The sequence below is a fragment of the Dipodomys spectabilis genome, unplaced genomic scaffold, assembly GCF_019054845.1.
Source record: "Dipodomys spectabilis isolate Male_0828 unplaced genomic scaffold, ASM1905484v1 ptg000174l, whole genome shotgun sequence".
Taxonomy (NCBI): domain Eukaryota; kingdom Metazoa; phylum Chordata; class Mammalia; order Rodentia; family Heteromyidae; genus Dipodomys; species Dipodomys spectabilis.
In genome coordinates this window covers 4286565-4309224 of record NW_024870851.1, presented here as the reverse complement: position 1 = coordinate 4309224, position 22660 = coordinate 4286565, and the positions used below count along the sequence as shown (strand labels likewise).

Genomic DNA, 22660 nt, shown 5'->3' with positions numbered 1-22660 from the left:
GTCATGTACTTCTTACATCATTTTATACTTTTAGGTGTAAACATTACATCTAAAAAGTTAGAATTAAAATGTATTGTTTAAAATATGTAACTAAATAGTAACTAAATAGCTCATGCTGGAGCTACTCCTGAGCTACTCAGGAGGCTGAGATCTGAGGATTACAGTTCAAAGCCAGGCCATGCAGGAAAGTCAATAAGACTATTATCTTCAATTAAGCACAATCAAGCTTTGACTCAAGTGGTAGATCACTAGCCTTGAGGAAAAAAACTTGGAGACAAGGCTGAGGCCCTAACTTCAAGGCCCAGGACTGGCACCAAAAAAAAAAAAATCATTATTAAAGTAAGCTATTTAATAGCACTCTTATGTGTTTGTTTACGGTACTAGGGTTAGAACTCAGGGCAGTAAGCTTGCTAGGCAAGTGAGTCACGTATACCCAGTTTACCACTTGAACTATGCCCCCAGTTCTTTTGCTTTTAGTTTATTTTTCAACTATGATCTCAAAACTTTTACCTAGGGCTTCAGAAGAAATTCTCCTACCTCCACCTCTAAGTAACTAAGACTTACAGATATGCACTACCACATCCAGCTTGTTTCTCAGAGAGGGTCTTGTGCTAACGTTTGTTTGGGCTGGTCCTGAACTACCCATCTTCCTTTCTCTACCTCCGAAATAGCTGGCATTACAGGCATGTATCACCACACCTAGCCATGAGACTTTATTTTAAAGGCTATAACTCTCAAACTCAATCATTTGAAGAAATGTTCATATTGTTATACAGTGAGTTTGAGGTTAGCCTGGTTAGCTTAGCAAGATCCTATCAAAAAAATGTAAACAAAGGAGAGGAAGAAAAAGAGAAAAAAAGGAAAAAATACATATTGCTATGTAATGTGAATAAACATGAACTCCTTTTAAATGATCAAAAAATATCAGAAAATTAAATGTGACTGCAGGTATGATGTAAGTGATAGGTGAATGAGAGCATGGGATGCCTTAATTCAAGCCCCAGTACCACAACAAAAAAATTAAAAATAAAACTAAAAATAAATGTGAAAGTAAGTGAAAGACTCAAAAGCCTTCAAATTTAAAAATTTTAATATTTTTCTGTTATTGTGATATATTTGTTATTGTGTATTCATAAACTAAATTTATAATATATTACTTATACCTAGAGAAATATCTCTAATAAAACCTTGGGGGGGGGGTTTCCTATAGGAGGAGGACCAAACCCAGGTCCTCACATATATTAGACAAGCACTCTCCCACTAAGTCACACTCCTCTTCTAAACTTTCTAGCATTCTCTAGTAAGATCTCAGAATGTCTTTGAGGTCAATAAAATAATAGCCTAAACAACTCATAGCAATCTCTCCCAATACAAAAGGGGCATTTCCTGTGAGCATCTGTTTGGACATTTACTACTTCTCCTAAAGTGGTCTCTAGACAGCTTTGAATATGGTTTTATTATGACTATTATTATACACTCATTTATTAACTACTCACCAGTTATTTTTTATTATTTTAGTAATGTCACTGGCTACAACTAAAGTTATTAGAATTAATACAATTTTAAACCTACTCTGGAACCTCTTGAAATATATTCTACTTTTCTATTACTGTTTCTACACCAAATGCCTCAGGCTTGTTCAGGAATATCCCAAAAAATCACAGCCACAACTACTGTGCTAGTTCATAATCACTTTTTAAAACTAGAATATGCTTATATTAATAGATATATAGTATATATATGTATATGTGTGTATGTGTGTGTGTGTGTGTGTATATATATATGAATGGGGCACGGCCAAATGGTGGAACATCTGCCTAGCAAGTGAGAAGCCCTGAGTTCAAACTCCAGTAATGTCGAGGTGGGGGAAAAAGTAACTGCTCTAGAACTGGAGAGTTTATAATTGTATGAGGCAAAAGCTCAAATAGTTGATGTTCTGATCTTGCTTGGTTTCATCAAATACTGCGTGACATGAAAGGGAATACCAATAATCTCAAATATATCTAACAGAAACTGCATAACAAGTTTCCCACCCAGAGAGAATCCCATCTTTCCAGTGGCAAACAAGGATCTTTAGCTCTAAATAGCACTGCTTAACAGTGCTATTTCAGGGGGCCAGAGTTCTAGCCTGGATGAAAGGGATATGACAGTCACATCTTACTGGCGGCAAAAATCATGATCTAGTATTTTATAGTAGGTTGGCATTGCTAAAAGGAACAGGAATCCATTCGTTTTCTGACATATAGAAAACAATAGACCACTTTCTCACTTCCTGCAGAGCATGGGTTTATGAAAGGGATGGTTTATAATTCCACAGGAAAGAGAATTGAGGCCAGACACAAAAGTAGCCTGTCATTATGTTCTCTTTGCTCAAAGGAGAGGAGCACAATGATTTGTCAGGAAGGCAGGTAATGGTGACAACTGTGATTAAGTGAAAATGTTCACAGACGTTTAACATTAGTCAGTTTAGCTGTATCAGTCACTTATAAATGATTGGACTAAATGAAATACACATTGCAGAATATATATTACATAAGTTGTCTTAACAGAGGTTTCCATTTCCCCAGCTGCCCACACTGTGTCTTCCCATCTCATCCACCCTTATCCCTCCCCTGGTTATTAAGGGAGCTTCCTACTGGTCTTGTTATCCTTCTGCAGTACAAAATTACCTCTGACCGGGGCTGGCACTCTTCTCCAAGCCTGCCACCATGCCTGTTCCATGAATGAGCCTGGAAGGAGCTGCTGTACCAACGGTGTGGCCAGAGAACTCCTCCTGTAGGTATACAAGCCATCAGCCCTGTGTCACAGCCCACCTACCATCAGCCCAGCTTGACATCGAGTCCAAGGATTCCAGCCCAGCAGGAGCCACTGCTTCCAACTTACAGGCTTGAGAACCAATGTTCTTATTGTCAGGGAGGGGAGGGGAATTACTCAATAGCTGAGTCTGACGTGCACAGTTCTTAAAGTCAAATTAGAGAAGCTCTCACCCACCCTGAGCAGTGACTATCCTTATGTATAACTAAACAAAACACAATGGTGAGAATTGTGAAGGTGCTTTTCAGTGAAGGAAAAATTGAGGGGAAAGAGTAGGAACAACTGGGAGGTCAAAAAAAAAGAAAAGAAAAACAACAAAAAGACCAACAGCAAATACTTGTGAAGTCTCAACCAACATAGCACATAGACTCAGTCCCAGCTTCTGAGTTCTACTCCCAGGTAGGTCATTAGAAACCTGGGTGAATACCCTCCCTATTTCTCTGGAAGAAAGTATTTCTGGTAGCCCTTTACCTACCTCCAGAGGGGATTACTGTATGATCAGTCAATAGAGTGGTCCTGTGGCCAACTATATGTAAAGAGTTCATTTCTCAGAAAAGATAAGTTCACATTCAAAGAGCATCTTTTAGTATAGAAGCTTCAACAGTCTACCATCAAACAGCAGAGAAACTAGCATTGTGCCTGTTTTTCCTTTAACCTCAAACTGCAAGCTACTCGAATAGCCTAGAATATTTAAAAAGTAGTCCTCTGTGTGATGTCTGCAAGCAACACAAAAAAAAAAAAATCATGATTTAATTGAATACTTGGTTGAAACGCTATGCTAAATTATCTTAGTTACTTATCACCAATAGAATTTCATATCATTCCATGTCTATAAACTCGGTATTTACTACCATTATAATTTCATATTATTTCATTTTTATAGCTTTGTTTCTAGTGAGAAAGAACATATTTTTCATATCTCTACTACCATCTCCTAACCCTTTAAATAATAGTAGTGGTTATACCCAAACAACTCCAATCTATTCTTCCATTTAGGGATGAAAAACTATTTTAGAGGCATAAATGGAACACATTTTTATTTGCTATATTGGCTGACAGCCACCATATACTAAATCAAAAGTTATTTCTTCTTTGGGGAGGATCTACAGTCAGGAGTAAGGATGTATATTTGAAAAAAGTTGAACTTCCATTTCTAGGTAAACACTGGTGCAGAATGCTGATGAGTTTTTAATAGGGAATTCAGAACATATGTTTCACAATCATCTACTTAAAAAAAAGATTACTTCTTTGACAAAGCAATACACTTTTTTTGGTTAATTTGGGATAAATAGATGGCAACTTTTGACAATACAATGTAGGATTACTACTTAATTAGGTCACCTCAGTCTAATTCTACCAAGCAGAATGTTCAGTACATAGTAGAGAATAGTGAGATCCAGGCAAATTTACACACCAATCATGCAATGGCCTCTACAAGGCTCATGCCACCTAGAAGTAACATATATACAAGCCATTAAATATTTATCCACAGCATGCATTAGGAATTGTATTAAAAGAACATTGAAGCTGGAATAATTAACTAATGGTTTAATTATTAAAGAAAAGAAAAACTCCAAATGCTTTCCTGAACTTTTACAATATGAAATGCTTAATCAAGGTCTCAATATAAGTCCTGCCTCTCAAAATGGAGGCATCTTTAACAATGAGAACAAAAGAAAAACACAACTTAGTCCAGCACTTAAGTAAATGTTGTTCAATACTGCTATATATAATCATTGCAAAGATGATACAATTTAAACATATAATTTGATGTGCATAAAAGGCATATCTAAGAAAAAGCATAGATGAGAGCAATACACACAAGTATACAGATAACATTATCTTTACGGTCTTCTAGAGACAGTGATGACATAATGGTTTTCCCTCTCTCTATTGCATCTTGTATCCAACATTCTCTCCTAACTTTCTTTGTGTGCACAAGAGATATGGACAACTTAAATTACTTCAAACTAGAAAATATAGGTCATTTGATAAAAAATATTTAAGTCTAGTTAGAATGAACTCAAAATTTTCTTCAATCTAAACATGTGTATAAATACATAGCACAATTCATTTTATTAAATGGGTACAAACATAAAAACTGACCTTCATCATAGATCCAAAAAGCCTATAAAAAATAAAGTCCAAGTGAATTATTTCCTCATGCAGAGATTCTGTAGTCTTGAATACAACCTGAAATAAGTGGGTCTCAGAAATTTTATTAAATGGCATTTGTTATAAGTAACCATTTCAATGCTTTTCTTGTTTTCCTCCTTTATTATGATTCTTTTCAGTTTAAGTGGAACAAAATGGGGTTGGGAATGTAGCTCAGTGGTAGAATGATAACCAAGCATGTATGAGGACTCGGGTTCAAACCACACACATAAGAAAAGTCTACAAATTGATCCTCTAAACTAAGGATCCAGTCGAGGCTAGATAATAAGACTGCCTGAACTAAACAAAAACAAAACTAGGACCAAAAAGGGAAATGTTCAAAGTCCTTAACAAAATCCTTAATTAAGACAAAGTGGGCATGCTAGAAATCTCAGCACTTGATAGGCTAAAGTAGGAGGATCATGAATTCAAGGCCAGCATGGGCTGCATAAAGACGTCCAGTCTTTAAAAAGAGGGCTTGAGAGGACTTTTCCCCCTGGGACTGGGAAATCTAATCTAATCTATTCATTCTTCCTTTTTTCATGGCTTTCCATTCACATTCAAATTAATTTATTAAACGAGAAAGAAAGAAAAAGAGAGAGAGAGAAACAGAGAGAGAGAGAGAGAAGCAGAGAGAGAGAGAGAGAGAGAGAGAGGCAGAGACAGAGACAGAGACAGAGAGAGATCCAGCCAGACAAGGACTCTGGGAAGTTTCCCCTATTCCATAATAATCTTGTCACTAGATTCTGGAAAGCAAGATTCTGGAAAATTCATCTGTTCTTCAGTGTATACCAGATGCTTTAAAAACTAAAATTTATTTTTTAACCTAATTATAGTTCTTGAATTCCTAATTTGTAAGTTGTAATGTAAGAGAAAAAGTAGCTATAAAATCATGAGAGATCAATTAACTACACACTATTATTCCTATGAAGTAAGGTATATATAAAGCAGCTTCTTACTACATTCATTTTGATCTTCTTAACAACATCATGCGTCTCTGTTACTAGTCTATTGGATGAAGTATCTTAAGCAACTTGTTGGGAAAAGCAATCAAATGGAGGAAACATGATACCAAGGCAGGGGACTAAGTATATTAAAATTTGATTTTGAGAAATTAAATTCATATTGCACACATCATATAAACACAAGTATACCATCTCTAACTCAAACATTTGTATCAAACTATTTCCCAAGTACTCTGTACCATATTTGGAGGACATGTATGTGTAATACTTACTGAAAATAAAAAGTACAGTACTAACAGCAGTACAGAATTGATGTTAAATGATGAGATGACAGCAATTTTGTTCTTTATACCACAGAATGCAGGTAGTTAAGAGGAAAGTCAACATTCTTCAGGAGGCAAAATGGTCAGAGCTAGCTCCCAAACAGGGGGATTGCCAAGATATATGCAGAAATAGAAAGAGTGCTACATAGTATTTATTTTGGAAAATGTTCTCACACAAAGGACTGTATTGGATCAACGAGCATAGGAAGGTAATCGGTGCCAAGCTAGAAAATATGCCCACCAAAGTTATAGCCAAGGCGCCACTGGTACTTTTGATTGATTTGGATTACCTCACCATGTTTACCAGCACTGTGATACTTCTTCCTTCAGGTTTAAGGACATCTATGTACTTTATAAAACAAACATCACAACAAATTTACATTTAGTGCTATAGCACTAATGTACTTGGGAAAAGCCTTATTTTAGAGCTTCAACATGGGTCAGCAGTAGAGTTTCCTGCCTAGCAAGTAAAAGACCCTGAGTTCAAACTCAAGAACCACCAAAAATGAAAGGAGGAAAGGGGGAGAGAGAGGGAAGCCCAATTTTCATTTTTTTAAACATATATTTGTGCTAATTCACACCATAAGAAGAGTTCAGGTTCAGTTTTGCAAGATGAAAAAAGTTATGTAGGTACATTTTACAGCAGTAAAATATAACCATTCTGAACTGTATACTTAAAATGGCTAAGTATAAATTTTATATTTTTCCAGTATTAGAAGAAAAAATAGTACAAAAGGGACTCAAAATCTTTGAAAGCATTATACTGTTTTCATTGAAATTATTCCTTTTGCAAGAATAAATAGCCAATACTTTTTCTGAAAATAAACTAATTTCTGCAAATAATAAAGGGTGCCATTGGCTCATGTCTATAATCCTACCCAAGATTTCTGAGCTGACATCTGGGGAGGACAGTTAAAAGCCAGCTCCATTAGGAAAGTCTGTGAAATTTTAATCTCCACATACCAAAAAGCCAGAAGTGAAGTTGTCATTTCAGTGGTAGAGTACTGGCCTTGTGCACAAAAGTTCAGGGACAGTGCCCAGGCCCTGAGTTCAAGGCTTAGAACTCCCCTAAAACAAAACAAAACAAAAAAAACCTAACATAGAGTTACAAATAAAAGTCCTAACTTGTATAGTTATGAGACATCACTATTAGATGATGTGCCTACCAAAGGATTTAAATCAATTTCTATACACAATTTGGATGGTGATTTTAATAGTCTAGCCTTATTTTGTATAAAGTCAAAAATTTTAAATGGACGATGAGAAATTAAGAGAACACTAATCAATTTTGTCTTAATTCTTCTTTAAGCCTACTGTTGACATAAAGCAATTTTCCAAAGATGCTGCAGAGAGTCTCTGAACTCCCTACCCCAAAATTCTTTAAACAATGACAAGACTGTTGCATGCTGTTTTACAGTCTACTTTCTGAAGAATTTTGCTTAGGCTAGAACAAGATAATTTTGAACCATATATTTCAGGAATGTCAAAGTATCAGTGTCTTACTGAGCTGAAGTAACAGCATTCTAGATTCCTTAATCTTTTGCAAAAGCCTAACAATTTGAAGAAAATAAAATCACTGTGTCTCTGTAAATTGTTTTAGGAAATAAATGCTTTGCTTATTGATTAGGTCCTAAATGCTCAGTTGTCTATATTCGGTTGTTAGACTTAACAATCAAAGTCTGCATAGGCATCATTAACTTTATTTAGCACTTTTAACCTTTTCTTTCCCTTACCAAATGTCACTTCTCCATTTCCACTCTTGTCAAACAACTGGAAAGCCACTATGAACATGGAATCTGGAGCACACAAAACGGATTCAAAGGCCAAGAACTCTTGATAGGAGATCAACCTAGAACAAAATGTAAACTATTACTAGCTAATAAAGGAAGGGGAAATATCAGGCATTTCATCTGCCACTACAGTATGAATGTAACTCAAGGTGACCAAATAACAGATGAGAGGTAGATATATTCCAGGAAAGGAGACAGGAAGGGAATATTACTCTTTCAAAAGCCCCTAACAAAGACCCCATGCCATCTTTCTGCTATTCTCAAGGGACTACTGTCTAAGTAGAATTATAAAAATTTATTTTATATGCACAAAATATGCATACTGTTGTCTATTTTTCTTTTTCAAACTGAAATTTCATAAGGATATACTATGGAATATTTCTGTAGTAATGAACACATTTGAAAATATACAGATTAGGAAAGATTAATTTTCTTGGGAAAAACACAGCATTGACAATTTTAATAATACCTGAGGAGACATACATGGAACATTATTTCACTAACAAGTCATAAATGCTTTGTAGAGGTAGTTTTTTGGTTCAATGTTTTGCACAACATTTGAACATACTAGCCCAGGCAGTGTTTTGGTGTGCATGTGTTGGGAGCAGATAAAAGGATTAGGCTGACTTTCTAGTTTTGAGGTAGAACAGAAGGATTTGCTAAATTCCAGAGACAGGTTGAGGGATTTATCCAGTACATCCATCATTGGTGGGGACCAGAGAGCAGCAAGAGGGGCAGCCACACTGTCTACCCCAGGGGATTTCTTCTGAGCCAAGTCTCAGGTACCTTCTTGGGAAAAGTACAGAAGTGTGTCACAGAAGTGTGTCATCTTGAATTTATATCAAACTATTGATTTGGTCTTTTGCCCTGAATAATGTGAATACGATCAAGTGCAAGAGGCATGAAAAGCTGTTCCTTCATCAGAATTAATAAACAAAGATATTTTTATCACCCCTCCCCGCAAATAATAATAATAATACCTGAGGGAATAAAAAGCAGCCCATAGCCGGGCACCGGTGGCTCACGCCTGTAATCCTAGCTACTCAGAAGGCTGAGATCTGAGGATCACCAGTTGCAAAGTCCGTGAGACTCTTATCTCCAATTAACCACCAGAAAACCGGGGGTGGTGCTGTGGCTCAAGAGGTAGAGCACTAGCCTTGAGCTGAAAAGCTCGGGGACAGCGCCCAGGCCCAGAGTTCAAGCCCACGACTGATTAAAAAAAAAAAAAATGCAGCCCATTTTAAAAATAGTATGTTGAGAAGTAATAATAATATTAAACCTCATTCTAGCTGCTCAGATCTGAGATCTGGGAATCATAGTTCAAGCTAGTCAGGCAAAATCTTTCAAAATGCAAATATGATCAAATCACTTTTCTATCTTAACCTTTTTAACTATTCAGTGGTCATACTTAAAATAGAGAGACCAGATGTCCTATAAAACTATTAGTAACATACTCAAAGTGGCCTGATTTGGACAAGATGTTTATAGGAAGTTGTAATCTACACTTGATCTTACCCAAAAGGCTGAGAAGAGATTAGAAAGTTGTAATCTAAAGGAACAGACCCAATCTTTCATGTGGCTTGCTTATATGCCCACACAACTGATTAATGCATATCTTCTTCTTGTTCTCTACAATGCAGCCCACTCACTATCTGCAACAAGAACAATTCAAATTCCCTCTACTCAGGGCCACCGCTCAGCAATTCATACTCCTCTGAATAATCCCACAACCTCCAATGTTTTACTCATTTAATTTGCACCCAGTTCTTACACCAATCGAATGGAGTATCTTTGCCTCAAAAGAAGCATCCCAGAGTCCCAATGGTGCTTAAGAGTCTTGTGAATGTTTGAAGAAAAAGTTCCCTAGTCAAAATTATTTGTCCATTATGATTGGCACTGGTGAACTACCAAAAAAAAATAGTTATAATTCACAGCACAAATTTTAGGAAGTAAAACCAAATGCATTCATAAAACACAATGGGTAGACTTGGGGTATAGATCAGTGGCAGCACGTATACTAAGCATGAATGAGGTCCTGGGTTCCATTCCCAGCAACAACAACAAAACAATAAAATAAAAAAGGAAAGAGATAGGGAAGAGGAGGGAGAAAAGGAGGAGAGTAAAGAAATAAAAAGAAGGAAAAAAAGAGGAAGGGAGGAAAGAAGGGAAGGAAAAAGAGCAATGACTAACATGTTGTTTTAGTTTCAAATAAAATCTAAAGATAGGTGGTATCTTTCAGAGGTATGAGAATATATAACACAAACAGTTATGTAGGGTAAGAGTTAGAAGACTGTCACTTTCTACCTATTTTTTAGATGCTTGATACCTTTACAATGAAGAGCTATTAGCATTATTTATTCTGATTATATAAGAAATTGTAAAAGACCTGGGCTGACTATGGGTAGAAAACAAGCCTATATTTTTTCCTAAACAGTCTCCAAAATTGGATATTATAATTAAAACTATCAATATATAGCCTCAAAACCTATCTCCTACTCAACAAGCAAAATCTGTAGTTATGAGAAAAGACCAAAGATTGCTTCCTTTTTTTTTGGTCGGTTGTAGAGCCTGAACTCTGGGCCTAGGCGCTATCCCTCAGCTCTTCAGCTCAAGGCTAGCGCTTTGCCACTTGAGCCACAGCACCACTTCTGGCTTTTTCTGCTTACGTGGTGCCGTGGTGCTGAGGAATCAAACCCAGGGCCTCATGCATGCAAAGCAAGCACTCTATCACTGAGCCACCTTCCCAGCCCTAAAGATTGTTTCCTTAATGAGCACAGATTATAAATTGTCAGTTAAGAGACTAAAGTTGGCTTACAGGTATATTTTCTTTGGCATAGAAAGTTGATTTTTTTTGTGGGTTTGTTGCTGTCATCATTGTTGGGGGATTGAGAAAGAGAGAGTTTCTTTTTAGTTCTGAGGTTTAACAACTCAGTGCCTCAAGTTTCCTACGGAGGGGCTCTTATCAGCAAGTCAGGCCCCCAGCCCTGATTTTTCTTGGTGGTGGTGGTGGTGTGGAGTTTAAACTCAAGGCTTTGCACTAGCTTGTTTGCTTGTTATCCAGCCTTGGTTTTTGCTGATAGTGTCTTACTTCCTGCACATTCCTGGGTGCAATCCACCTAGGTTAGGCATCAGGGTAGCTAGGATAACAGGCACATGCCACTGCACCCAGCTATTTGCTAAGAAACCTTCTCACAGACTTTTGCCTGCCTTGGGTAACCCAAGTGACAATACCAACAATCTTAGCCTCCCAAGTAGCTAGGCTTATAGGCCACCACACCAGGCTGAAAACATTTTTTTTTTTTCAGTTTCATTAGCTGTCAACATTAGGAAACCCTAAGATTTCATATAAATTTCCAGAATTTTGGGTATCTGTTCATAAATGGCAAGGTTGGGCAACTAGAGGTCTCTGGGTCTAAGTAGCACCAGCAGCCCTTATAGCCAAGCAGAAAGTGCCTCATCAATTATCTACAACCACCTTGGTCTGTAGATTTGAGGCTTGCATAGGTTCCAACTATGTAACAAGTAGCCCACTGCTAAAATATAAAGTCTATGAAATTTACTATATTCATATTCAAAAGACAAAATTTCCAAAAATGTATTTGTTTTCTAACTTTGAAATAATATTTTGTGAATGTGGTGGTCAACGTTAAGAAAAATTTCCTACAAAGTCCCCTAACTGAATGGAAACTAATAAAAATGCCAAAACATTACTAGATGACCTTTGTAATTTTTAAAACAGCCAAGATTTCTGTATAAAAGATTCTTCTATATGCATGTGGTACATCAAGGGAAACACTTTTTTAAAAGTACAAAAAGAAAAACTAATATTTCACATTATAGGAGAATAAGAGCCACCAGATGAAATTCTAGCTAGGATTAAATATAGAAATTACCATTCTAGAAGCAACTGTCCAAATATTTCACATCAGATCACACAATAAGTCTATGAGGTATGCATTTAGTGCATAAAAGCATTATATAACCAGAACTTTCAAAGTTTAAACCACAATCCCAACAATAATACTTGACTAATGACTTTTACTTTTAGACAATCCATCAGGCTATTTATACCACACAAGGCTGTTTTCACATGGCTGTCCAAAGCAAGCATCTGTATCAAAACACTCCCAATTTCACCATCTACTGAGGGACAAGAAATGGGGAGGAAGAAAGTGAACAGTTTATATGCCAAGAGGAAGTGTAATAAGTCTATGTCCAGAAGAGTAAAATATTGACCACTATTAAATCAGCTTTTCCCATGCTCTGAACCAAGAAATTTCAACTTTTCTATACTGTTTCTACTCATTTGATTTGATTTGGTCATGGATGATTATAAGCTATGCTATATGTTGCCATTTCAAGTTACATATCTATAGGACTCATCATCAAAAGAAGTATAATAGACTAAGAACCACAACTTGGGGGTAGACTAAGAATTCCAACTTTATTTTAACTTTTTATAACTGTTATAGATAGATAGACAAAGAGAATGTATTCTTTTTCTTTTGGTCAGTCGTGGGGCTTGAACTCTGGGCCTGGGCACTGTCCCTGAGTTCTTCAGGCTCAAGGCAAGCACTCTACCACTTGAGCCACAGCGCTACTTCCAGTTTTATGGTGGTTAACTGGAGATAAGAGTCTCATGGATTTTGCTGCCCAGGTCTGGCTTTGAACGGCAATCTTCAGATCTCAGCCTCCTGAGTAGCTAGGATTATAGGCATGAGCCACCAGCGCCCGGCAAGAATGTATGTTTTTAAAAAATAATTGTAGGGGCTGGGGAGGTGGCTCAGTGGTAGAGCGCTTGCCTTGCATGCATGAGGCCCTGGGTTCGATTCCCCAGCACCACATAAGGAAAAAAGCCGGAAGTGGCACTGTGGCTCAAGTGGTAGAGCGCTAGCCTTGAGCTGAAGAGCTGAGGGACAGCGCCCAGGCCCAGAGTTCAGGCCCACGACTGACCAAAAAATAAATAAATAAATAAATAAAAATAAAAAAATAATTGTAAAAGCTAAAATGACTACACTCCCTTTGAGCTAGGGAATTAAATCAAATGGTAGAGCACTTACTGAGAAAATTCAAGGTCCTAGATCCAATTTTGATAAGAAAAATGGTCTAAAAATTAAGAAAAACTGATTTTATGTTACCAAGCAAGTCAAGCAACCACTCTGGGCCTTAATTTCCCATTAAATGAAGAAAGGGTGACTTCTTTGACTAAGTAAAGCCTTTGACTCTGTTGAATTAATAAACCTTTAACAGTTGAGTGCTGGTGGCTCATACCTGTAATCATAGCCACTCTGGAGGCAGAGATCTGAAGATCATAGTTCAAAGCCAACCCAGTCAGGAAACTGTGAGACTCTTCTCTTCAATTAATGACCCAAAAAGCTGGAAGTGGAGCTGTGACTTAAATGGTAGTGTGCTAGTCTGTGCTAGTCTGTGCTCAGGAACAGCACCCAGGGCCAGAGTTCAAGCACCAGGATGAGGAAAGAAAGAAAGAAAGAAAGAAAGAAAGAAAGAAAGAAAGAAAGAAAGAAAGAAAGAAGAAAGAAAGAAAGAAAGAAAGAAAGAAAGAAAGAAAGAGAAGAAAGAAAGGAAGGAAGAAAGAAAGGAAGGAAGGAAGGAAGGAAGGAAGGAAGGAAGGAAGGAAGGAAGGAAGGAAGGAAGGAAGGAAGGAAGAAAGGAAGGAAGGCTGAGAAGGTGGCTCAGTGGTAGTGCTTGCCTTGCATGCTCGAGGCCCTAGGTTCAATTCCTCAGCACCACATAAGCAAAAAGTAAAAAGCCGGAAGTGGCACTGTGGCTCAAGTGGTAGGGTGCTAGCCTTGAGCTGAAGAGCTGAGGGACAGCACCCAGGCCCAGAGTTCAGGCCCCACGACCGGACCAAAAAAAAAAAAAAAGGAGAAAGAAAGAAAGAGAAAGGAAGGAAGGAAGGAAGGAAGGAAGGAAGGAAGGAAGAAAGGAAGGAAGAAAGAAAAGAAAGAAAGAGAAAGAAAGAAAGAAAGAAAGAAAGAAAGAAAGAAAGAAAGAAAGAAAGAAAGAAAGAAAGAAAGAAAGAAAGAAAGAAAGAAAGAAAGAAAGAAGAAAGAAAGAAAGAAAGAAAGGAGGGAGGGAGGGAGGGAGGGAGGGAAGGAAGGAAGGAAGGAGGGAAGGAAGGAACGAAGGAACGAAGGAAGGAATCTTTTATGATACAGCTCTTTTGAAGTTGTAGAGATTTTTTTAAAGACCTGAAATTTCTCGCTAGTAAAATGCAGATACAAATCCACTCATTTTTGCATTGTATTCAGGAAAATCAGAAGCTTTTTCAGATGTTAGGTACCAGTAGCTCACACCTATAATTCTAGCTACTCAGGAGGCTGAGGTCTGAGGACTAAGGTTCAATGCCAGCCTGAGAAGAAAAGTCCATGAGATTCTTATCTTTTACTAACCACCAAAAAACCAAAAGTCGAGCTGTGGCTCAAGTGGTAGAGTTCCAGGCCTAAGCCCTGAGTTCAAGGCCCAAGTACCAGAACAAAACTAAAAGAAACCTATTCAGAAAACCTCATGTGTTTCTAGAAACTTTCACAATTTGCTGGAAAGAGTCTATGTGTGTGAAGCACACTCATTTATAATTTTTATGACTTAACTCCATAAATCAATTTCCCACCCAAACTTACTCTGACCCTCAATAAGGGAGGGTAGAAGACTAAAGAAGTTTATTTATCTTCTTAATTGTTATTTTAAAGGTGACATAAGAGGGACTATAATTACATGAGTCAGGAAATGAGGACATTTCCTTTTGTACAGTGTCTTCCCTTTCCTCACTCTCTCCCAGTTCCTCCCTCTCATTTTTTAAACTTTTGAAAAATATAGATCTTCCTTTTTAAAAGTGAAACAGGAGTATGGCAAGGTGGCTCAGTGGTAGAATGTTTGCCTTGCATGCATGAGGCCCTGGGTTCAATTCCTTAGCACCACATAAGCTGAAAAAAGCCAGACATGGAGCTGTGGATCAAGTAGCAGAGCACTAGCCTTGAGCTGAAGAACTGAGGGACAGAGCCCAGGCCCAGAGTTCATGCCTCACAACCAACAACAGCAGCAACAAGAACAAAAGTGAAACAGGCCTTTTAACAAGTAAACTCTAGTCAACATTATTAAATTCTCTTCTAGACAAAACTCATTATTGATTTATTGTACCCTAGCAAATTAAGATCTTGATTCTACTTGACTATTTTAACAATGCAATCTAGCTGAGGAGAACACAGGAAACTTCAGAGAAACTATACATCTGAAATACACTACTAAAATCCTCACAAAAGAAGCATATGGATATTCTAAAAGATATGGAACCAGGCCACGCTAGTGGCTTACCCCTATAATCCTATCTACTCAGGAGCCTGAGATCTCAGGACTGCAGTTCAAAGCGAGCCCAAGAGTTGTAAGACTCTTACCTCCAAAAAACTACCAAAAAAGCCAGAAGTGAAGCTATGGTTCAAGTGACAGAGTGCTAGCTTGAGCAAAGGAAGTTTTGCATCAAATATTGCATTTTCTCTATAAAAGTCATGTATTACGGTTCTTCTTGAAATGAACAAAGTGATATTCTTGTAAGATGCATATTGTCATCTTTGTGACTTCACACTCATACACAGACAGGATAAAAAGTACCCCCAAGCCGGGCACTGGTGGCTTACGCCTGTAATCCTAGCTACTCAGGTGGCTGAGATCTGAGGATCGCAGTTCAAAGCCAGCCCAGGCAGGAAAGTCGAGAGTCTCTTATCTCCAATAAACCACCAGAAAACCAGAAGTGGAGCTGTGGCTCAAGCGGTAGAGCGTTCACCTTGAGCTGAAGTACGCAGGGACAGCACCCAAGCCCAGAGTTCAAGCCCCACGACCAACCAAAAAAAAAAAAAAAAGCAGGTCAGTATTCTTGAAAATGGAAGTAATGGCATTTTTATAAACTTCAAAGGTATGATTTACAATATTAAAAAAACTAGATACAGATAAAGCTTATAGTTTTTAAATTCTTAGTAAGATGTTTTGGATCATTCATTTTCAGAAAATGTATAAAAGTTCTTACCCATCCTTAGTTTGATCAGCTACTCCTGCCAAAAGCTGTACAATCTTTGGATTGCTATTTGGATCATTATACAGCCCAAGATAGCGTTGGACAAAGTCTTCCGGGGTCATGTAATGTTCTCCATCAACCTCAGTACTGGCATACTAAAATATAAATAAATAATGTACACTGAAAATTTTGAATTACTCAACGTTTTTTATAGTCAACAAATGTTATGCAAACAGATATATTAAAAACCAGCATTAAAATTGAAGAATAATGAGTGCAATATTTTTCCCTAGACAGTAAAAAATCAAATACCCAGAGATCAATTTAAGAACACTGTAAATACCGATGCATAGTACATTGATGAACCATGAAAACTTGTTAAATAAAATGAGCCAGATACAAAAAGTGCATATTGTTAACAGCTTCAGCTCAAAGAGTATAATAGATAGGGCTGCTCTTTGGGAGTGATGAAAATGTTCTCAACTTAGACAATGGTGATGTTACAAAACATTGTAAATGTACAAACAAAGCAAAACAAAATAAAAAATTCACTGGAAATTTTATGTTATGTGTATATTTTATCTTAATAAATATTAAATATTTAACATAAATATTCTAAAGATAAAAGACATGAGAGAAAGACCCAAAAAAGTAAAAGGGAGACCAGGACCTGAGAGTTGAGAAAAGAACCTCTGTAGATTCTCAGAGGCTCTCTGTCTATCAGACTGGGAGCAGAGAAGATGACTTGCCAATCTTAGAAGTAAAAAAAAATAAAAGTGAGAAAAGTATTATTTAAAAAAAAAATCTTCCATTTGTTTTTGGTTTCAATATCTGGAAAAAATAAATTTAAATATGCTCCTTTTGTCAATTATTTTTTAGAAAGAAATAACATTTGCCTATTAGAGAAATGTCTCATTAAAGGTTCAATGCCGTATCATGTGACCAGATATCAACAACCCAAACCAACTCCTATGGGCTGCAGCAGATTGATCTAATTACTTTAGTCAGTCAATAAAATCAAAAGCAGTAGCCAGGTACCAGTGGCTCACGCCAGTAATCCTAGCTATTCAGGAGGCTGAGATCTGAGGATCACGGTTCAAAGCCAGCTGGGACAGCAAAGTCCCTGTGAGACTCTTATCTCCAATTGACCACTCAAAACCAGGCAGTGGCACTATGGCTCAAGTGGCAGAGCGCTAGCCTTGAGCACAAAGAATTTCAGGGACAGCACCTAGGCCCTGAGTTCAAGCCCTACAACCGACAGACAAAAAAAAAAAAAAAAAAAAAGCAGTAAGATCAGAAAAATTCCTAAAATTGGAGAATAGAAAAAAAACTTGCTAAATGTCTAGCACAAAATACTATAGCCAACAAAGATCCACACTAAGGCCTAACCCAAAACTGCAGAATATCAGAAGATGATCAAAGAGAAAAATCCAAAGTTTTCAGTGAGAAGCACCAGGTCACAATAAAAAAGAATCAAGGGCATCATATTCCTCAACAGCAACCCTAGAACCATTTGAAGACAATGGAATAAGACCTTGAAAATTCTGGAAGAATTTTAAGAAATTTATTTCTCCCTACAACTCTAAACTCCCATTGAAATGTAGAGTTAGGTTAAAGATACTTTGAATTATCTATGTCCTCAATATTTATTTTTCTGCCTTCATGTACCCTTTCTCAGGAAGTTAAAGAAGAATTTAAATTAAGAGCATAAGAGTGGGATATTGAAAATGTTTAAGTATGAGACGGTATTTTTGTTGTATGAAAATAGAAAATATTAAAAGGTATAAATTGGCCCCAAATAAACAGTATTGATAGTATATTAATATAAACACATAAATATTTATTCATATATTTAATATTCATTATAAATGTTACTTTACAATAAGTATTAATAAATAAAATTAATTCATAAATTTAGTTAATATCAATATATTTAAAAGAATGGAAGGAGAAAATGGGAAAGAAAGTAATATAAAAAAGCTAAAATCTCATCAACTGGAAGAATGCCCACAAAAATCAGTATAGAATATAGAAAATGCCAAAAAAGTAGCTAAAAGGGTTGCAAATAGTTACTTCCAGAAAGGGAGATGAAAAAAAAAAGGATCAGAACAAATGTTGGCTTATTTTCTGGTTAATATTTCAAATGTGAGAGAATCTGACTAAACCAAGCTACCTGCTCTTTCAACTAGAATTAAATCAGAAATGTTTCCTTTGTCTAGAATATTCTGTAAAATACCAAATGCTACCATGGCAAATGTACAAAAGGAGTCCAAGATGGACTTTTTTTTTTTTTTTTTACCAGCTGATGCTATGAAAAGAACTCAAGAAACATCACAACCAAATGAGTCATGTACTCTACCAAAGCTGTTCCAGAAGCAGTCTTAGGTTTCAATCTTGGCTCTACCACTAAAACAATGGGTGTTGTTAGTTCTCAAATAAGTCCACTATCTTCACAGGTCTCTAGATATTTCACACATCTGTATTATGATCCTTTATGTTGCAGAAGAATAAGCATGGAACATGTAATAAAGAAAAGACAAATTGTAAGGTATTAATAATGGTAAATAGAATCTACCCCAATTCCTGTCAATGGCTTGTTTTCCTCTTCTTTCTTCAATGTATGACACTAGTTGATCACATTCTACCAAGATCACAAAAACACCAGGTTTTGACTACATTTTAGCTATGACCTATTATGTAAGATCAGAGGTAGAATTTTCCACTTCCAGCATCATGTCAGCACTCAAAAACTTGGATAACGTCCAACCTTTATAGAAAGGCAATTTGAGATCAAATAGTGGAAGAATTGGAATGCTAAACTAAATAACTTTATTCTGTAAGCCAAAACCCATTATGGACAGGCAAGAGTAGAAATAGGCAAAGTAGTCAGGGAGAACACCAGAAGTGAACAGGGTGATCGATACAAATAAATCTAAAAACAGAAATGAAGGAGCAAGGGGATCAATCACTAAGTAGAACATGAGAGCCCAAAACTAAACAATGGAAAGAGTTTACTCTGGGAACTACAAAGCATTGATTCATTCTAAGGACACATGGAATGGAGCTGGAGGAGCAGGAAGAAGGCAAAATCCATTTTTTTCAACTGCAAATAGAGATTATTTCAAGCTAAAATTATATACAAACAAATGTAGAAATGAGATAAACTTTTTAGCCCAGCCCCCATGGCTCATGATTGTAATCCTAGCTACCCAGGAAGCTAAGATCTGAAGATCACAGTTTGAAGCCAGCCCAGGAAGGAAATTTTGAGACTCTTATCTCCAATAAACTACTCAAAAAATCCAGAAGAGGCGCTATGGCTCAAGTGGTAGAGCAAAAGCAGCTCAGGGACAGCACCTAGGCCCATAGTTCAGGCTACAGGACTGGCAAAATAAACTTTTGTTTCTTTTTCCTGGGTAAGGTTAGTAGGAAAGAGAAATGATAACATTTACATGCATAAATTAGTATTTTATACATGTATATATATTATATATACAACCATATGAAATTCTTATAATTTTTGTCATCATTAGATTGGATTATACTACTAGGAATACCTCACTTTTTTTCAAATTTGACTCTTTTAAAAAATAATTTGAGGGGTAGGGAATGTGGCTTAGTGGTAGGGTGCTTGGCTAGCATGCACAAAGCTCTGGGTTTAAATCCTCAGCATCACATAAACAGAAAAGGCCAGAAGTGGTGCTGTGTTCTAGCCTTGAGCAAAAGAAGATCAGGGACAATGCCCAGGCCCTAAGTTCAAGCCCCTGGACTGGCAAAAATAAATAAATAAATGAATAAATAAACAAATAACATTGGAAAAAATAATAATTTGAAGGGGTGATATTGGTCAAGAAGCATGGTACTCATAACCTGACTTACGTAATTGTAAATTCTTTGTATAACAATTTGATAATTAAAAAATCAATCTGGCAATAAGTTTACACACACATATGCACATTACATCAATATGAACTATAAAAATTCTTAGATTCTTTGACAAGGAATCCTGGGCCTAACTCCTAAAATAATAAAAAATAAATAAAAAATTAAAATGAAACAAAAGCAAAACACAGGAAGTGATGCTATGGCTCAACTGATAGAGTGCTAGCCTTGAGCTAAGAGCTCAGGGACAGTGCTCAGTCCCAGAGTTCAAGGCCCACAACCAACAAAAATACAAACAAACAAACAAAAAACTATCTTTGCCAATGGCTCACACCTGTAATCCTAGCTACTCAGGAGGCTGAGATCCGAGGATCACAGTTCAAAGCCAGCCTGGGCAGGAAAGTCTGTGAGACTCAACTCCAATTAAACACCAGGAAACCGGAAGTGGTACTGTGGCTCAAGTGGTACAGCGCTCACCTTCAAAAGCTGAGGGACAGTATCCAGGCCCAGAGTCTAAGCCTGCCACTGGGCAGAGCTGGGGGGTGGGGGGGGGGGGGGGGTGTGGAGGGGGGGGGGGAAACACGGGGAGTGGAGCCAAGCAAAAAATAAATGAGGTGGGGGTTATCGTGACTTTTGTTTTTTCTTCAAAACTGTGTTGTTTTGTCTTTAGCAATGACAAAAAGAGAAAAGAATATGAAAACATTACAGAATTTTTATTAACAAAACTTGGCAATCAAATGTCCACTCCTTTTGCCACAGCAGTATTTATTCTCGTACCTGAATGTGATCACAAGAGCAACCAGTTTACCCTCATAGAACACAATCACAGACAAAGACCTCAGGATTTTACATTTTTTTACTTTCAAACTATCAGGAAATAGAGCAGCCTTTGCATAGTTACCAAGACTAGAGTAGCCAACAAAGAAAACAAATGCTTTTATTAACATGAAGTAAAAACAGGCTTTGCCAGTGTCTAAGGTTATAAATGAAGCCAGAGAACTACTTACCCTGAGGTATTTTGCCAGTGTTTTCACAACTCTCCCAGTCCATTTTAACTTGATTTTAACTGAAAGATGGAGTGCATAGCTCAAGGGGGAAAAATCCTAAATCTCATCTATAAAGAGTTAGTACTTGACTTCTACAAGAGACAGTTAACTAATTAACTCATTAAATTAGAGACAATTACTTGGCAAAGACAGTAAGCCTGTTTCCTAAACAGAAAGAAACAAAGAGGGAGGAATGAACTAAAACTGGAATCAAACAGTAGTCAGATAAAAATGCTAAAATGGTTTTTTTGTTTTGTTTTTTTTTGGTTAGCCATTGAGCCTGAACTCTGGGCCTGGTCGCTGTCCCTCAGCTCTTCAACTCAAGGCAAGTGCTCTATCACTTGAGCCACAGGGCCACTTCCGTGGGCCTCATGCATGCAAGACAAGCACTCTACCACTGAGCCACCTTCCCAGCCCAAAAACTAGGTGGTGGTGGTGGTGGTGGTGGTTTTGGTTGGTCGGGGGCTTGAACTCAGGGCCTGAGAGTTGTCACTGAGGTCTTTGTGCTCAAGGCGAGTACTCTACCAATTTGAGCCACAGCTCCACTTCCTAAATCTTAATCTTTTTTGGGGGGCCTTGAACTCTGGGCCTGGGCACTGGCCCTGAGCGCTTCAGTTCAAGGCTAGCACTCTACCACTTGAGCCACAGGGCCACAACCTAAAGTTTGTTTTTGGTTTTGCTTTTTGTGGGGTTTTTTTTTTTTTTTTCGGTTGTGGGGTTTGAACTCTGGGCCTGGGCACTGTCCCTGAGCAATTCAACTCAATAAAATGTTGTGGTTGTTTTTTTTTTTTTTTTTTTTTTGGGGGGGGGGGGTCTAGGGGCCTGAACTCTGGGCCTGGGCGTTGTCCCTCAGCTCTTCAGCTCAAGGCTAGCGCTCTACCACTTGAGCCACAGCGCCACTTCTGGTTTTTTTTCTTTTTGCTTATGTGGTGCTCCAGGGCCTCATGCATGCAAGGCAATCGCTCTACCACTGAGCCACTTTCCCAGCTCCAATAAAATGTTTTAAGAATTATTCTAACAGAGAAAAACTAGTACCTCAAAAACTGTTAATGAGGGCTCTAGGTATAGCTCAGTAGTAGTACACCTGCCTAATACGCTCAAAGTCCTGGTTCAATCCCTACACCACAATAACAAATCTGTATGGGCTGATTCTAATTCAGTGGTTGAACACATGCTAAACAAATGTGAGGCTCTGAGCTCAATCCCTAGCACCAAATAAACAGATATGATATATTTAAACCCAAAGTACTTTAGTTTATACAGTAAGAATGAACCACTGTCAGGCACCAGTGTCTCAACCCTGTAATTCTAGCAACTCAGGAAGCTGAGATCTGAGAATGACATTAAAAGCCAGTTGGAGCAGGAAAGTCCATGAGACTTTTTTTTTCTGGTCGGTCATGAACTCAGAGCTTGGGCGCTGTCCTTGAGCTTTTTCACTCAAGGCTAGTGCTCTACCACTTACAGCCACAGCACCACTTCTGCTTTTCTGGTGGTAAATCAGAGATAAGAGTCTCATGGACTTTTTTTGCCTGGGCTGGCTTCGAACCACGATCGTCAGATCTCAGCCTCCTGAGTAGCTAGGCTTACAGGCACTGGGCCACTGGCACCTGGCAAGAGTATTTTTTTTTTTTGCCAGTCTTGGGGCTTGAACTGAGGGCATTGT

General features: G+C 37.6%; 1 protein-coding gene and 1 non-coding gene across 3 annotated transcripts in view; one reads left to right on the top strand and one right to left on the bottom strand.

The window, feature by feature from the left end:
- The window catches only part of Slc25a12 (solute carrier family 25 member 12), a 95369-nt gene that overhangs the window by 56001 nt on the left and 16708 nt on the right, over positions 1 to 22660 (bottom strand). Inside the window, exons 3-4 of one of the 2 annotated variants that reach the window (XM_042694124.1) lie at positions 16085 to 16227; positions 7990 to 8105 (exon numbers count right to left, since the gene is read on the bottom strand). In XM_042694124.1, the coding sequence (XP_042550058.1) occupies positions 7990 to 8105; positions 16085 to 16227 (259 nt within the window). Of the gene's footprint in view, positions 1 to 2669; positions 2774 to 7989; positions 8106 to 16084; positions 16228 to 22660 lie in introns of those variants that run through there. The other variant, XM_042694125.1, reaches the window with a different exon arrangement.
- Trnaa-ugc lies at positions 12820 to 12888 on the top strand. Its single transcript has one exon. It is a non-coding gene; the product is annotated as a tRNA-Ala (tRNA).